Raw genomic sequence first — 18,466 nt, forward strand, 5'->3', positions numbered from 1 at the left:
AGCAAACAAAGATTTGGGAAATTGAATATTCGATAAACTTTATGTGGTAAAGACAAAGAAGGAAGTTATATTTATATTGATAAGCAACCGTCAAGGGAAAAAGTGCAATGATGGAAGGACCATAATAATGATAACTGACGCTTCGTAAGCAGGGAAGTCGTAAATAAAGCCTAAAAAAGTGTTGTAAAACTGCAGAACTAATAAGAAGGTGACACGTGTGAAACGCATTAAATGGAAGTGACAATTGAAGCGTCGATTCTGTCACAGCATTAATGGTGACAAAAATTCTCGTTTTAATGAAATCCACTTCCCAAATATTCAATTGATGAATAATGGCAAATGGGGGGACTATCTGTATTGGAAAAAATTGAATTTACATATTAAAGAGGTATGAAGATGACGTGTCGTGACATATAGACTGGTTAAAGAATTACAACTGGCAAGAAGGCACGAGTTGCAATAGATACGAGCAGAAAGCAAAAGAAGAGGCACGAGCGGAGGCAACGCTCATACCTGTTCAAGTCATTTAAGCCCAAGAATCAAAGAGAATGAATCTGACAGCACACGAGAGTCCAGATACAGTATTTGATGAGCATTAAATACCAAAAACGTTAGAGAATCTGTATTAAATATAATGATTATGTAACGTAGCATTTAATGTCTTTAATTGCCCATAATAACCTTGTTATGACGGAGGCAAAACACATATCTCCAAGGTACCTATAAAAGGGAGATAACTGATCAATTGTAAGGACACGAAACACTTATGAATATACTTTGGTTTACTTGTTTCTCTCTTGATTATATTCTTGCTATCCAAATTGCTTTCTTTTATACATTCTTTCGATTATCAGTAACCCGCGTTCTTCTAAATTATAAGCTTTAATCGAAATTCCATTTTTTGGTTAAACAAGTGTCTCTTCTGCTTCGTCCCTCTTAGGACGTCGACCACCTATTTAAACATACAGAGACTAAATTTTATTTTATTTTGATTGAATTAGGCCGATAAACCGCCCGATAAGAGCTAAACCGATACCAATCCGCCCGATATCTTATCGGGTGGCTAGCGGATTAATACATTTAAAAGCCGATAACCGATAAGCCAAACCGTTAAGAGTAAATAACCGCCCAATCTACCCGATAAGCCGCCCTATTTGAAATGAGCTGCTCTTATTTTGGTCCCAAAAATAATGTTTATTGCAAACAGAACAACTTGATACTTGCACTTTGACTTTTGTTGTTAGATTAGATCAAAGTTTAGGTGAGAAAGAGAAGAAATAATAATAAACAAATAAAAAGGAATTCGCAGCAGTCGTAATTCAAGAATTAGCCAAGTGGACCTGACGGGAATTGATCAAGTCCCATTTCTTTGATACTTTTCTAATTCGATTTAAATAAACCGTATTATTGCAAAACTAAAGTAACTGGTAGAGTCTAATTATCGACAAGAAAAAAAATAAGTCGACAAATTTATCAAATTAATTAATCAATTTCACCTTTCATAGCGTACGAGTTTGAGATAGTTCAGCGCAAAAATACTTTTTAAATTCTCAGTCATTCTGCTCTAAGCTTAAGAATATTTTATGCAGTTCTCAAATCTAATTTAAAATTTTTATGAATATTAGAAATATTGTCTCGATAATAGTATGTTTGAGTAAATATTTTTTTGGTATTAGGTAAAGTTTGGGATATATTAGTCGTCCAACGAGTTTTTGGCCAATATTGTCCCTTATTTTCGAGGGCAGATCTATTTTTGTCCCTCAAATATAACCCTGGGCATATTTAGTCCCTAAAGTATGCTAAAGTGAGCACCTTTAGTCTCACTAAAAACTAACGGGGTTGATTTCGGCACTCACCGTCTTTTTAATTTACTTATAAAACAACAACCCACTAATAGTACAGAGCTGATAAATTTAAGATTTTAACGTTGAAAATTTTACTTTTAAAAATTTCGGTTGATTTTTTCAAAAAGAAAAGTTAAAATTTGAAAATAATAGCTGCCAAGATCACTTCTAAGCATATTGCTGATGCAAACGAATAACCAGATTGTATTATCACTTTTAGCCTGCGCGAGAAACTATTCGAATATTATTTTTACAGCGGCTATACAATGTCATTTTCTTATTGAAAACTGACACGGAAGGGGATATTTTCAAGGTCAAAGTTTTAGAAGACATTATCTAAAAAATGAGGAATTAAAGTGATAGTTTGTGTTATCCAATAAAAGGAGAGGCAATGTTTTGGTTCAGAGCAGGAGACTTGCTTGATGAATTAGAGTTTATTAACACCGTTAGTTTTAAAACATATTGTGTTAGCGAGACTTGCTTGATGAATTAGAGTTTATTAACACCGTTAGTTTTAAACATATTGTGTTAGTGAGACAAAAGGTGCTCCACTTAAATGTGTGACTAAATATACCGAGGGTTATATTTGAGGGATCAAATTAGTCAAAAACTTGCAACTTCAAAGCAGTCCGCCTTTGCTTTCCACTGCTACTCCCGCGCGCCGTTTCTCGTCTAACCCTCCACGGTGATTTTCTCTCCTCTTTGGAGCTCAGGTCAGTGAAAGTAGTTGCCTTTACCGACGGCGGCACATTCCGACGGCGGACCTTCATCGGAAAACTTTCAGCCCACTTTTTCTTTTGAAGATTGTTCCATAACAAATACTTACTACTAATATTATTAGACTGGAGCATAGTTTGTGGAAGTGAGTAAGTGTGTGTGTTTTCGTATGTTAAATTTTCAAGTGGTTAGCTTTTTGTTCCTCTACTGTTATGGTTTATTACGGTGATTTTTATTTTGCTTCCCTCCTTTTTTCTTCTTATTTTTAGAGGTATTGAGTGAATGTGATATCTTGATATTCTTTTCTTCCTGCTTTTTCGAGCTTATTGTATTTTGAGTAAATCATGTTTTGGTACAAGGAGTGGTGTATTACTAGATTGGATTGAAATGGCATGCTAAACCACCAATTCTTTCTTCTCATTCAACAAGACTTTGGTTTTTTATATACGAAAAAGTATGTAGGAATTGGCATGATATGAGTTTAAAAGTTACGTGGTCCGTGAGGATTCGCTTAGCTGACCGTAGCCTGTTTGAGACTGAGGCATAGTTGTTGTTGTAAAAAGTATGCAGGAAAAATTAAAAATTCATAGTATGAACATTATTAGACAAGACCAATGGCATTCTTTGTCTATGTTTAATCCGTTTGCAAACCGACAATGTATAGTAGTAGTAGTACCTGTGCAGTTGCAAAAGTAAAAGCAACAAGAATACCTGGGAAATTATAGCAGGGTGTTTTACTAAGGCCCTTGTAGGAAGACACAAGTTACATGACCTCTGCCTATTATTTTGAAGTCTTTCAATAATACTGCCATTTTAGCAATACCTTATGCTTCTATAACTTCGTTTTCTTTTGGATTTCATATTTTTATTGCCTTCCTTGTAACCTTCATCAACTAAATATTTTGGATTTTTAGAGTTGTGCATAAAGTTTCATCAATATCCATGAGAAAGAAGCGGAAACACAATGAAACTGCAGCCATGGCCAATGGGAATAAAGACGAAGGTGCACCAGAAAGGCCTAAGAGGACTCTCTTAGGTTGGAAAGATGATTCCATTGAAGAGAATAAAGAAACTAACTCTGGACCTTGTTTTAGAAATAAAGAAAAGGTCTTGGTTACTTGTTCTCGTCGCATTAGCTTCAGGTTCAATTCTTCTGCTTTTATTCTCTATAGTTTTATAAGAATTCAACTGGTTGATGTGGTTGATCTGAGATGAATATCTGTACTTCTGCTGATTTGTATTTCAGGTATCGGCATTTAATGTTGAACTTGGTTTCCTTTTGCCTCACTGTAAGAAAGATAACAAGGTGGAGTCTAAGGATAGTAAAGGTGCAACTTTGAATGAGCTAGTTGAGCTGAAGAGCTGTTCGTCTTGTTTGTTCTTCGAGGTACCCTGTCATTTCTGTTACACAGTTTCAGTCGCCTTCTGCAAATTCAATCTTGAAATGGGGTGTTACTTTGAGTTTTGACTTATCATAAAATTTTGAGTGAATCAATCAAAACCCTTCCACATAATTGTGGACCGACTTATCTGCTCGAACTACTTCTCTCTCTCTCTCTCTCTCTCTGTGGTGGGTGCAACCATGCATGATTGGGAGGGGATGGGATTATAATGCTAAACCTGGCTAAGATTGGTTACCGACTTACCGTTGTCAGCCTAGGTATGGTAGTGAAGTTCATACTCGTTACCAAAAGGAAGAACCAGTTTCGTCTTTCATGAAAAGTGAGTCAGCCGGAAGAGGGGAAAACCAAGAAAATTAGTATATAAATATTCTCACTAGTGTTGCATCTTCAATGTTAGAGGTCTCCAAAAATCCTGTTATCTCATGTTTAGACCAATTTAAACTTGGTTTGTTGACATCTTCAGTGCTTGCAAGTCTCTTCAATCTGTTTCCTATTTGGCTCCATCTGTTCCAGTCCTGTCAATTCAATCCAGTTTTAGGAGATTACAGTCCCACCTTATACCAAAGAACCCCTTAGCTTGTGGATTATGAGACCTCGCCGAACACCAAAATCAGGCAATAACCTTTTTCTTGGGATTGGGAGTTGGGAGTGGGTGGGAGGAGGAGATGTACAATCTCTTGGAATAAGCTCATGAGTCATGACTGATGCGCTGAGGGCTGGCAGCGTTATGTAGCAGAAAATTCAGTGCTTATTCCTTTTCTTGCTTAATGGGGCTACCTTGTCATCTTCAAATTTCTCCGAGATATTATCGCTGTGCGGAGGGATTTCCTTATAGAGAGAAGCTTGAAGCGTCATTATTCTAGATGATGTAGTTAGGTGAATTCAAGCTGTCTCTTTAACCATTTGGCTAGTCATGGTGAATGTTGTGCTTTTGACATTTATTATGCTTTATTTTCTGCTTTCAGTGCCGGAAGGGAAAGGACCTTTATCTATGGATGGCCAAGTGCCTGAATGGTCCATCTGTGAAGTTCTTAGTTAATGCAGGTAAGTGGATATAGTCTCCCTAACAAGTTAATTTAAAAATTGATTCTGATATAATTTGCATACGTTTACTGAACAATAAAAGGCAAAATACAAAATTGGCCGGTCGGCCGAAAGTAATGACATCCGCTAGCCGAAAAGTGTATAATATGTATATTATATGGATATACTACACATATATACCAAAAATATACATTTTGTCGGCTATTATTTCTGAGAGCGGCTAAAAATATACATTTATCAACAATATAAATAGTTGTCCCTCACACCTTAATTTTCTTGAATGAGGAAAGCTTTAAATTGTTATACTTTTTCGTCTGTTCTGTCAGTGCATACGATGGAAGAATTGAAGTTAACTGGAAATCACTTGAAGGGTTCACGTCCTATCTTGACTTTCTCAAGCAACTTTGATAAAGACCCGCACTGGAAGCTTTTGAAAGAAATGGTCATACAGGTAATTCGACCTCAACTCAGTCATTCTACCTTGCACTTATCCCCATAAGGACTTATCTAAGATATAACAGTTGATTGTTTCGTATTACATTTTTATCTTTTGCTGATAATCATAACAGTTACTCAAGTTTAAGAAATTTACGTCAGAGGTAGACAGAGAAGTCTACTTCTTGATCCTAGTTGCTAGACCTACTGAAGGTGCTAATCTTCATGAAACATTGTGGATATGGGAGTACTGTGTTGGCACTTCCTCCATAGCACTTCCTCCATACCCCACTGCTTTTCCTTCATTCTGCCTGCACAATAATCTTATCCAGTTATTTTGTCTTTAATGTTTTACCAAATTAAACAGTGGTCAGAGCATTCTCTTTAAATTTTGAATTGTTTAATGTGATGTCTCTTGAGGTAGAGAAATATATGGTTGAAATACAAGATTATCTCCTTTGAGTTGAGTTCTATTATTTCATGATGTTTTAGATAATCACCCTTTAGCTCTTACTTTTTCTTTGATGTGATCTTTTCAGTTACTCTTCGGATTCTTACATTTCTTTGTGTTCTTCTGTTTCATCAGATTTTTGGAACTCCAAAGGATCACCGCAAATCTAAACCTTTCTATGATCATGTTTTTGTGTTTTCAATCCTTGATGATCACATATGGTTCCGTAATTACCAGGTTTGTTGTTATTCAAAGACTGACCATCTTTGTATGTTTTCTGGGTAAGTAATTAGTAAATATTTATAATTAAACTTGCACCAACACCAAGACAGTGCTAGTGGCTAGATGATTCAACTAGTTTCTTTTGGATCCTCAGTAGGAAATCTATTAGGGTTGGAAGTGTTTCTTGAGACCTCCATCATAGCTTCTTACTAGCTAGAGTTTAAAAATTTACAAGCCAGCTAACTTAATTAACCAAAGACTAACATATAAGGGAACAAACATAGTAGAAAACTTCTTAGGCAAATCTAGGAAGTACAAATAATACATGAGATCACACTATGGATTAGTCTTAAACTCTTTGTTCAGGGTAAGGTTTCTGCTACTGAACCATACCAACCTTGCCTCGGAGGCACTGTGGAATGTAGAGTCACTACTTTCACCTCCACCTCCAAATACAATTGTAGCCGGTAGGTAAGTGCAGCCTGAGTATTAGTAAATCTTTTAGTAACTAGGACTTTGGAGTTTAATCTATTTCTTTGTCTGATCTGGAAGATGTCCACCAGCATTCACTTCAAAGCAGTGTGTCATTTCTAGGTTTCGTTCCTCTTTTTTTTCCCGATGAGAAGGGTTCTTCTTTATCCTTATACCATGTATTCTTAACTTATGTCATATGACATCTTCAATTTTGGAACAGATATCCTGTCCTCATACTGGAACACAAAAAATAGACCGTGGGGACCTGGAAAAGATGACCCTTGTTGAGGTTTGCTATAAAACTCTCACCAGCTCGAATTGTGAGGTCTGTGATATTTGATATTTAATTCACGTCTTTATGTGGATAGGTTGGTCCAAGGTTCTGCTTGAACCCAATTAAGATATTTGGTGGTAGCTTTGGTGGCCCCACACTCTACGAGAATCCATTTTACGTTTCACCAAATCAGGTAACATTCATCCTTATTGTTTGCTCACTAAAACGTAGTTGCCTTATTTGTCTACAAGGCATTGAGGAAGAACTGGATACTAAAAATGTTTCTCCGCCCTTAAAATGCTTCCAGATTCGATCGTTAGAGAAAAAACAGAAGGCCGGAAAATATGCTAAGAAAGTCAAAGCCAAGACTAGGAGAAAAATGCATCAGTTGTCAAATCCTCTAGAAGTCGATGAGTTTGCTGATATGTGGAAGGAATGATGAATCATTGGCCAAACCTAGCATCTTCTTGGTTTGCCCTTGTTACTAAGGCTATTTTGTGATCACTGGACGCATCAGGGAAATGAGAGCATTGCCAAGATGCTCTGCAGTTTTGTTCTATTAGAGCTTATATTTGCTATCCTTTTTAAACCATCATCAGATTGTTTTATTTTGTAGTGGGAAAGTATTACAGGGTGTAAAAATGCCCGTTATTTTATTCTGCAGTTTTCTATTATCATTTCTCTCGCATCGAACATGATAACTTCCATGGATTAGATGGTTGGGTTATTTGCCTTCCCAATGCGCAATATATGGCATGTAGTTCATCAGAGGGATTAATTAAAGTTCTGCATTGAGCTGAATCCTTATGTCTGAATCATTCTTATCAAAAAGAAGACTCTCAACGTTGAATTGTAGAAGAATGAACTGTACAGGCTTTGCTACCAGTTCCAACAAAAACTGGAATTCTTGTAATTGTCTTGTGAATTAGGGGAGATACCATATCAATTACTGGCTTAAACATTTCTTTTGAATGGCGCTCTTTATGGTCTTTTGTTCAAGTACTCAAAATATTCATCTATAGAGTTAGCAACTTTTTTTTACATCGACAGTGTAAAGTACTTACGGTACCAGGTTCCACAAGAGATAATTACAGATAATTTAATAACTGTTGATTAGTTATCTGAAACTTCCTGTCGAAACAGCTCCGTCTGTCACATTGTTTGGACACAATTCATAAGCTATTAGATTTAGATACGAATAAATGGAAACAAATGAAGTAGGGAGCTCAAGCTGCCCAAAGAAGTAAGAAGATTGGAATTTAATGTCCTTCAGAGAATCAGTAGAGCTTGGCCTAAAGAAAATCCCCTTTTGCTTTGAGTTCTGTTACTGATCGAAATGAATGAACAGATTTCTTCACATTTTTTCATCCCTGGCTCTTCCTCTAAACAGATAAGGATCACACTTCAACATAATCTAATATTAGTCTTCTATCATTTAATGTTTTATTAATTAACTAATGAATTCACATTTCAGAATCCAAACTGAGTTGCTCCGTAATTGATTAAATATTAGCTCAATGATCCAGATCTAGATCTGGATATAAGCAACCACAATGTCAACGAATATAAAATCCATATTTCTCACGATTTCAATGTTCCCGAAGCTTCTTCCTATTTGAAGTTTGAACTACCTTAGCCAAATTAACAAAAGAAGGAGAGAGACAAGTGATATATTTTTTAACAAGTAAAACCCAATACTTCCTTAATAAAAAGCTGTATTCATTTTCTGCACCTTGTAAAAGATCTCGACTCAGCTAGTGAGTTCCCTCCCATTTTGGAATAAATTACAAGTCTTATATAGATATGGAAAGAAGCGTACCTGAGGCACCAAAGAACCCCAAGAAGGCTACAATCACAGAGGAATACAAGAAGAATCTTGAGTTCATTGAAGAGGTGACTAGCAAAGTTGAAGAGGTCCAATGTAGAGTTCTTGCTGAAATCCTCTCCCAGAATGCCCATGTTGAGTACTTGCAGCGCCATAATCTCAATGGCCGCACTGATAGAGAGACATTCAAGAGAGTCGTACCTATCATCACCTATGAAGATATTCTGCCTGAAATCAACCGTATAGCCTATGGTGATAAATCTCCTATACTCTGCTCCCAGCCCATCTCTGAATTTTTGGCAAGGTTCTTCTCCCTTTTTTTTCTTTTTTCTGAATAGAAATTAAGTAAAAAATTTATCTCACATTTTGGGTTGTATATATTGAAGTATGTGACCATCTCATCTAAAAGTTTAAGCTGTTAGAGAGAGCATACTTTTATTTACTTAATTATGTCCTCAACAATAAATAATATTTGCTAAAGGGGCAAACTTTGATGTACTGCATGCAGTTCTGGCACGTCTGGAGGAGAGAGCAAATTGATACCAACAACAGAGGGAGAGGTTGGGAGGAGATTAGAACTGTTTCAGAAACTTCTGATGTCTGTGATGAGCCAAGTGGCTCCAGATTTCGGAAAGGGCAAAGGAATGTATTTCATGTTCATATGTTCTGAACAGAAGACCCCAGGAGGATTACCAGCTCGCTTTGTTTCAACTAGTAATTACAAGAGTCCTTATTTCAACTACAGTCGTCTTCATCATCCCCACTTTAACCACACTAGTCCAACTGCAACTATTCTTTGCTCAGACTCTTACCAAAGCATGTACTCCCAAATGCTTTGTGGCCTCAGACAAAACCAACAAGTTCTCCGAGTTGGCTCGCTGTTCGCAATCGGCATCATTCGTGCCATCCGATTCTTGGAGAAGCACTGGTCTCTACTTTGTAACGATATCCGAACTGGAACCCTTAACACCCAAATAACTGATCCTTCAGTGAGAGAGGCAGTGATGGAAATCCTCAAACCTGACCCAAAATTAGCTGATTTCATTGAAGCTGAATGCAGTAAAGATTCATAGCAAGGGATCATCACTAGGCTATGGCCTAATACCAAGTATGTGGATGCTATTGTGACTGGAACCATGTCACAATATGTACCAACCCTAGATTTTTACAGCAATAGCCTCCCTCTTGTCAGTACCAGATATGCTGCCTCAGAATGTACCTCTGGAATCAACTTGAACCCTTTCTGTAAGCCCACTGAAGTCTCTTACACCCTTATTCCCACCATGTGCTATTTTGAGTTCTTACCATATCACGGAAATAGTGGAGTCATTGATTCTATCTCCATGCCCAAGTCACTTAATGAGAAAGAAGGACAACAATTGGTCAATTTGGCTGATGTCAAGATTGGCCAGGCGTATGAGCTTGTCGTTACCACATATTCTGGTATCTTTCAAATGCCAAATAAAAAAGCTCTTGACACATTCTTTTTTTTTCTTTTGTTTATGCTTTTAATTTATCTGTCAAACATTCTGTCTGCTAATGCTTTAACTTTACTTGAATTTGTGCCATATCAGGACTTTATAGATACAAAGTCGGTGATGTGCTTCGGGTTGCTGGATACAAGAACAACGCCCCTCAATTCAACTTCCTGTGCCGGGAAAATGTGATCTTGTGCGTTGATGATGAGTTGTCTAATGAAGTTGAGCTACAAAATGCAGTTAAAAATGCTGTGGACAATCTGATGCCATTTGATGCACATGTAACCGAGTACACCAGCTATGTCGACATTACCACCATTCCGGGCCACTATGTCCTATTCTGGGAGCTGAGTGTGAAAGGCTCTACCCCAATTCCTCCTTCAATCTTTGAAGATTGTTGCCTCACAATTGAAGAATCTCTAAACGTCCTCTACCGCCAGGGCCGTGCATCTGATAAATCCATCGGGCCTCTAGAAATCAGAGTGGTGCAAAGTGGAACTTTTGAAAAGCTCATGGACTATCGCATTAGCTTAGGTGCTTCCATGAACCAATACAAGACACCCCTTTGTGTGAAATATGCACCCCTTGTTGAGCTATTGAATTCTGGGGTTGTGTCCAGCTACTTCAGTCCCATGTGTCCAAAATGGTTTCCTGGCTACAAGAAATGGGACAACACGAATTGAATGCCAAGCTTCCAATTTCTCTGCTTGTAGCTTCATTCACTATGCAGCAAAAAGACAACCATTTGTGGATTATTTTAGTGAATCAAAATCATCCTAACTAAGTCTTTCATGAACACGGTAAGGATTTGTATTTGTCACAAATAAAACATGGCACTTGTTATCTATAATAATTTTATTGTTTTGAGGAGTTTAGTGCAGACATATATGAGGAGAAGAAGTTAAGACTTTTAGTGCGGGTTAAATGGGCTTAGCTCACCCAACCCGTGTAATTTTCAGGGGAAAAAACAGTGTAATGCTGGGCGGGTTGGACGGGTGATCAGGAAAAAATCCATTTTGCCAGCGCTAGGCCTAAGATTTTCCTGCAGTCTCATGGCATAAGTTTACAAGTCTATCAAGTGAGAAACAACAATGTACCAAGTAGTAGTACAAAATCAACAGTAACATTGAGAGAAACCTACTGCAAAAGTGTTAAAAGACTGGATTAGCAAACATTTACAAGCTTTAAAACGAAAGATTCCTGATTACCAGGGAAATATAATAGAAAGACTTGTAAGTAGCAATCCAATAAAAAAAGGCTTGTAAGTTGCAACCTGAAGAACGATATAAGATAACTGTTGATTATAATCAATCAAGGGTTTGCTAAATTCTTTCAAATGTATGTTTCATATAACACAGCAAATGAAAAGAAGATAGAGAGATTGCTGTCAAGACCTATCTTTAGCTTGCAGCGTAGAGTGAAGCAGTTCTTGCAACTCTGCCTTTCGAGTCTTGGACACCTCATATATATTATGTTTATTTGCCATGGCACTGAGTTGAACTGTTATGATGAATTCAATATTTATGTTGTAAAAAATGCTGAGTGTAGTTCAATCCGCTGATTATATAGTGCATACGCCTGTATAAGCTAGAACATGTAAATACGAAAACCACGAACAAAGGAAAATTAAGGAAACGAAATTTAGAAAAGAATAAGGATTGTGTAGTACCATTTTCATCTTCTTGAGAAATCAATTGTTCCAAACAAGGAATCAACATATCAAAGTCATGCTCACGCGTCACTAGGCCGAGCCGAACATAATTGTTTTCTGCAAAGAATCCGCTGCCCGGATGACCTATGATTTTTGCTTCTTGGAACAAGACTTGTGTGCAGTTTTTATCTTCTTCCCTCTTACACTTCACGCATGCAAATGCCGCAACCGACACCATTTCCATATTAGAACAACAAGCACATACACACACATCAGCCTTCACAGAGACAGGATAAGCCAGATCAATAGAATCTGCCTCAGTAGTTGTACCAAGAGTATTTGCATTTTGGACCTATCAGACGATTCATCGAACACCTTGCGCGCACCTGTTTTGCTAATGCATTCAGATTGCTCATCGTAGCTTTGCGGCAAAGGTGAGTTGGTAATATGCTCCATTGTGGATGAACATATGCAAAGCATGGAGAAACTACATTGACTTACTGAAGCACCACGAAATAGCTTCAAAATGACTTTGGTACTGAGCCACAGAGGTAACCTGCCGGAGTTTCGCTAATCTCCCTTTAACCGACTCGAGCCCTTTCTGTTTAATCGAATTTTCACCTTATCAGCAAAATGCGGCCAATCAATTAATTGCTTGTTACGAAATAACCACCAGTACCATTCGAATTCTTCACCGCTATGGTAAGCTTAACGCTCCGCTTGGAATATCCAAGCCTCCAGATTCTCGCCTCAAAACCGCCATAATTTGGCGACCATGGTAGCGTCTTCGGGTTAAAAAGAGGTCGTAGCCTTTTTCCCCACAACATGAACGAAATTCAGCGCGATCGTTAGAAAGGCAATCCTTCATTTATTGAATGGAATCAGCGAAAGCCTTGAGTACTTTTGGTCCCCCATTAGACCTTTGGACACCAATGAAACAACCCAGATAATATACAAAACCAACTGATTGTATTAACTAACTCAACACTAACTAATTACAAAGCAAATGCTACCTATAGTAAGGAATTTGCAGCCGAAAACTAAGAAAAGGGGATGAGAATTAGACCCATACAAAATGGGGATGAGGAAATACACTGAACATTACGGAACTATAACTATTTTTGTTTTGTGGCTAGGCAACTTGAAGTATTATGTCTAGACGTGGAGAAAGACTATGTTATGTCTAAACTTGCATGTGTTTCGGTTACCAGTTGACTCATTCTAAAGAGATAGTAGTACCTTAAAAACAAGAAAAAAAGAGAGATTATTTTAGCAACAAATTTTGTTTTCCACTAATCGACACACCATTTTGTACTTGTTGGTTTGATTGGATGGGATCTTGAAAGGTTCGGATGTGTTTTGCATCATCGGTTGAGAAATTAGTTAAGGATTTAGAGTTTGACTATGGTCAATATCGGGTCAAGATGACTTCTTTTCGGTGTTTTGAGTATGCGAGAAGGTTCGTACCGTGTTTTATGATTGAAATGCATATATGGTTTGTGTCCAGAAGGTTCCCAATGAGTTTTGGGTGCTAAAACGAAAATCCTTTTGTTGCTGATTTTTTGGTGTAAAATAATTACTAAAATGTCATTTTTATCCCTTAAACTTTTTGTCTTCCTTTAAAACTTTAAAACATCATATCTCCCTCATTTTAAGACCAAATTGGGTGATTCAAAAGGCTATCTTGGGGGTGATGCATATATGAGGCGACGAATGCATGTGCTAGGGTTAATCATGCTTGGGGGTAGATTATACGATTATTTGTGCCTTGTAGGATTAAGTTACCTTCTTGTTTTGCATTTTACTTGACTTCTAGATTACTATGAATATGAAGTTAAATGCTAAAAATCATGATTTAGATTATTATAACTTGATTAAAATTCGACGGACTTTTTGTGAAATTATTGATGTTCTAAATTCAGTCATCATTATACTTACTCACAAATACATCGCTACGACCGTTATTTTTGAAAAATTGGATTCTATACTTTAGTTGAAGATCATCTTTTTGAGATTGGTTGAGATACTTGAACAATAAGATTCTTGAGGTTTGTTGAATTGTTATTGGCTTGAAAGCTGTGATTTATGTTCATTTGGAATGTTCTCATAATCACTCTCCTTGATTTTATTCATACTTCCTACCTTGCTTGTTATCAATATACATGTGTTTGGTGAGGAAGACTGTTAAGTACGAAGGGTGAAACCGTGCCATTTTATATACAATTACCATGAGAGAAAGAGTGTAAAGCACGAAGGGTGATGTCGTGCCATGTGAGTTAAGCACGAAGGGTGATGCCGTGCCCTTTCATTTACATTATCATGCGAGGATGAGAGAAAAAATCATGAAGGGTGATGCCATGCCATTATTTTTATATTCTCATGTGTTCATAGCACGAAGGGTGTTTCTGTGTAGGCGAGGACGAGAGACATGCATTATATTGTGATATCTTTTCCTTGTGTATACATTCATGCCTTTATCTTGAGTTGTTACTGTTGCACCTATGTTTTCTATGTGACTTGTCGTTGTTGTTCTTCCTTTGTCCTCTACATCAATTGTTACCGTATTATCCATGCCTTCTATCTGTTTAACTTGTAAATATCATGCTTTTTAAATTTATTGCCGTATCTACACATTGTTGCACTTTTCATATAAGCCTTCTAACATGTTAGTTATCCATGCTTTCTATTTGTTTAGCTTATAAAGATCATGCTTTGCTTTTTGTTTGTTATATCTACATCTAAGACTTCTACCATGTTAGTAAGTGAAATTTATGTTCTTCCATCTTAATTTCTATAATTACTTCTATGCTTCCCACCTAGTTTGTTATTATTGTCCATATGTACTGCCTTGTTCGTTATTGCTACTTGTGTAATTCCCACTTTGTCGTTATGGTTATTGGCATTTCTTTCACCTGGTTGGTACTGTTATACGTATATTTGGTGAAAATGAGATAAATGCACGAAGGGTGTTGCCGTGCTATTTGATTTGATTTTGAGTACACTTTCCACGCTATGAAAGTTCTGGATTTACTACCTTAGGTTCGATGGTCATCGTGATAAGGAAATGATTGGTTGTGATATTGCGAAATATTGACTGTAATTTCTTCTACTAATTCTTTTACTGCGTGGCATATTTGTTCTTGTACTATTCTTTGTTATATTTTAGTATTATTGTTATTGCTAGTCTACTGCACAGGTTATATCAGTGAATATCTTTTAACTAAATAGTCTCGTCACTACTGCACCGAGGTTAGATAATATACTTATTGGGTACATGGGATCAGTTGTACTCACTACACTTCTGCACTTTGCATACAAATTTTGGAGCTGGAGTTGCTGTGTATGGATGGAGCTGGCATCGAAGATGTATCTAATCCAACTTCATGAAATACTTACAAGATTGCCAAAGTTTCAAATGAGCGTAGGTCACAATGACTTGTACTGATGCTACAGAATATTTACGAAAACTGTATGTGGGAAAATAAGATAAAGATTCTCTATACGTCCAATCAAGTTTACTAAAAGCAATACTTCACTTAATTTCATTTATAAAATATCGGTATATCGAATATCCAAAAAAAGGTCAACATAAAATAAAAAATGGCATAGATCATTATGTATTGTTATCTTGAAACTTTTATGATCCTCGACTCTCGAAAATGTTTTCCTGCAAGACGTAAACAATTTTGAAATATTGATAGCTGATTTTTACATTAAAAATCTAATAGGTATCTGATCATGAAAAAGTGATAAGACTTTTGTGCATGTGCAAAAGTATTAAAACTAAAAGGTTCCCGCACAAATATAAATAATGAAGTTAATTGAAAGCGAAATTATAAGTTTAACTTAAATTAAAATAAATTATTAATAGTACCGTCAGCATTTGAGTAAAGCTAAAACTCTAAACTGTGGGATAAGCTAGCACAAGCCATAGTCTGAGAGACACTTAAATCAGAATTCTCAAAAATATTTCCCTTTGATATTGGATCCTACCAATTAATAAAAACATTAGTGTAATTGCTTAAATATTATAAGAAATGATATATATGAGATACTCTAGTAGTTGAAAAATAAAATGTGATATACCCGATTGAAACATTTTCATTATCAGATATAGCTTTATCATCGACTCTCGGTCCATCCTGATTAGCGGAACTTGACTTGTTTCCTCGAGCTTTCTTGCGATTTGTGTTCACCTCGAGGGAAGTTTTGATCCTCTTTTTATGGTGTTTCCCATATTTATTTTTTATATTTTTGGCTCGTGCAAGGATATTTATGTTATTATTTTCTTCTGGTAAATCTCTTGCCGAACCACTAGTATAAAGAGATGGAGTTGTTGCCTCTGTGATTTTGCTTCAATTTTGAACTTAGCTCATTTGCACGTTCTACTACTTTATAGGTGTCATTTGTTTCAGAAGCTTTTGCTACCATTCTAACAAATATAGGACAAAGAACTCTATAACGATTCATAGTAATCAACTTCGGATCCTTGATCTCTATTTCTTGCTCATCAACTTCTTTAATATTTACGCCCTTTGCATTTTTTTTATCCATCTTTCCAAAATATGCTCAGATGGAATTCTACTAACTCCTTTCAGTACATCGAGGACTCTTATTGCATGGCAATAAAGTATACCCATAGACTCAAAGTTCAAGCAAGTACAAGATATATGGCCTACCTCTATCACTGTAACAATATACTCTTGAGTATGCACATGCTTACTAACCTTGTAAATGGTGGACAAAGTGTTCTTCTCACATCCAACATTCACTTTGATTGATAAAGATTTGATATATTCATCTTGAAATTTACGAAAATATTTAAGGTATAGACCTCTCTAGCATGAACCAAAATAGGAACTTGTGCTTTTAATACTGGAATTCATTGTGATGCATCACAAGTATCTTGCATCTCCATCTGTGCCCAAAGGACGACATCTGAGTACATATGTCTTCAATCCACTCATTTAGCCGGGGAACCGCATTCGGAACCCAGGCGACAGCTGTACAATCACAAACATAAATGAGAAGGGAGAAATTGAAGAAAAATAATTTTGGCATTTAAAGAGAGATAACACTTACGAGACGCATTCCACTTCTCGAGGGAATAGCATGTATTTCGGGGGAGGGGGGTCAAATCCTCGATCTTCACTCGGACAGAGCGTCCTTGCCAGCCCCGGTCCCGGTCTTCATCGATGCTCGAGAAGGAGGCCTTGCTCGCCTACGGGTAAGCTTGATCAGCCCCTCTCGGAACATTCGGGGACTATATAATCGGAGCATGTGGTCGATCGTGAACTGACAAGATGCGATCTTGTTCACGAAGTACCGGAGGAGGGTCACGATCCTCCACAATGATGGATGAAGTTGCCCGAGGCACACCTCGTACCTCTTGCAAAACTTCACAACAACAGGGTCCACTGGACCTAGTGTGAAGGGGCAAGTATAAATACTTAAGTACCCTTCCACGTAGGTAGTAACGGCATCCTCGGGCCAGGGGACTACTACATCCTTACTCTCCCAGTTGAAGTCTTTTCGAACTATGGGAAGAACGTCTTCAGTCATAGAACATATATACCTTGATATTCCTTCACCTCGATTCTGTTTGCGCGAAGGTTTCTCGACTTTAAAGTTATCTGCAATTGAGCAGCCCCCAGGAATAAACGCTGTCAGGAGAGGATAGGGGGCCGGTTCGTTAATGACTACAATGGGGGAAGTTGTTTCGAGGGCGACCACTCCAGGGTTAACCGCTTCAGTGCCAACGGCATGTTGAGAAGACGAAGAGGCAACTTGTTGGGGACAATTTTCAATGTTTTGGCCATTGTCTTTGAAAATTTGAGGAAAGAATTTAGAGTGTGGGAAAAACAGGATTGAAGATGAAGAACACAGGGTGAAGATTTAAAAAATTTTTAGGTAGAAACTTGGAAATCACTGGGAAATCTTGAAGGACAGAGTACAGATATGAAAGTTTGAGGAAGGGTAGTAATAGCTTGAAAACTAGAAGGTAGAAACTTGGTCAAAAGGTGAAAAATGAACGAAGGATGGAAGTTTTTATAGAGATTTCGTGTCGCTTCGCATTCAGAGGTAACATGCCAATGGCTGACACGTGTTCGAGTTAGAATGACACGACTGACGGGACATTTCGGCTTCTTTGTCGTTTCTCTTACGGCATATTAAAGAAGGAATCGAAAAGCATCTGTCGTTTCTCATCGTTTCGGTAAACCTACACTCTAAGGAACGAGGGGACTATCTGTATACAGTTAAAACCGAGCCCGTTGAATACCTCCGTTTCCCGGTAAGACAAATGGAGCAGAGACGTGATCGTAAGGAATCGGAATCTGCGCGAGGAACCCCTCGTATCGGGGTTCGAGCAAAGCACCTGCCCTCGGAGGCATCAGAATCACGTTCTCCGGGTCCGGTCCGAGTCTCAAAACTTCGAAGAACATCATCAAACGGATGCATACGACTAGCAAAGGGCCGTGATATCCGTGCCCAACCGGATATCACGGCGTTAATCTCGGCCCGTATCGACAGAAAATTAGTAGTTAGAGAAACAAATTTTTTTTACCTTTTTTAGAACTGTACTTAGGGTAAAAATTTTCTACTATATAAAGGAGAAAGACCATTATTCATGACACATGTAACATGCAT

General features: G+C 37.4%; 1 protein-coding gene, 1 long non-coding RNA gene and 1 pseudogene across 2 annotated transcripts; 2 read left to right on the plus strand and 1 right to left on the minus strand.

Moving 5' to 3' along the window:
* Nucleotides 1-2,466: 2,466 nt before the first annotated feature.
* Nucleotides 2,467-7,665, plus strand: LOC109213443 (ribosome biogenesis protein BRX1 homolog). Its single transcript, XM_019377241.1, is given in 10 exon segments — nucleotides 2,467-2,706; nucleotides 3,476-3,703; nucleotides 3,808-3,833; nucleotides 3,836-3,948; nucleotides 4,930-5,008; nucleotides 5,335-5,459; nucleotides 6,030-6,131; nucleotides 6,811-6,879; nucleotides 6,959-7,057; nucleotides 7,172-7,665. Coding segments are annotated over 9 exon segments (945 nt in total). The 5' UTR covers nucleotides 2,467-2,706; nucleotides 3,476-3,503; the 3' UTR covers nucleotides 7,304-7,665.
* Nucleotides 7,666-8,355: 690 nt separating this feature from the next.
* Nucleotides 8,356-11,539, plus strand: LOC109213441 (annotated as a pseudogene).
* On the minus strand, nucleotides 10,806-13,022 carry LOC109213442. Its single transcript, XR_002066017.1, has 3 exons — nucleotides 11,837-13,022; nucleotides 11,562-11,745; nucleotides 10,806-10,889 (listed from the first exon to the last, which is right to left on the minus strand). It is a non-coding gene; the product is annotated as an uncharacterized LOC109213442 (long non-coding RNA).
* Between the last annotated feature and the right edge of the window lie 5,444 nt (nucleotides 13,023-18,466).

This window comes from Nicotiana attenuata, unplaced genomic scaffold, assembly GCF_001879085.1.
Source record: "Nicotiana attenuata strain UT unplaced genomic scaffold, NIATTr2, whole genome shotgun sequence".
In the NCBI taxonomy this organism is placed as follows: Eukaryota; Viridiplantae; Streptophyta; class Magnoliopsida; order Solanales; family Solanaceae; genus Nicotiana; species Nicotiana attenuata.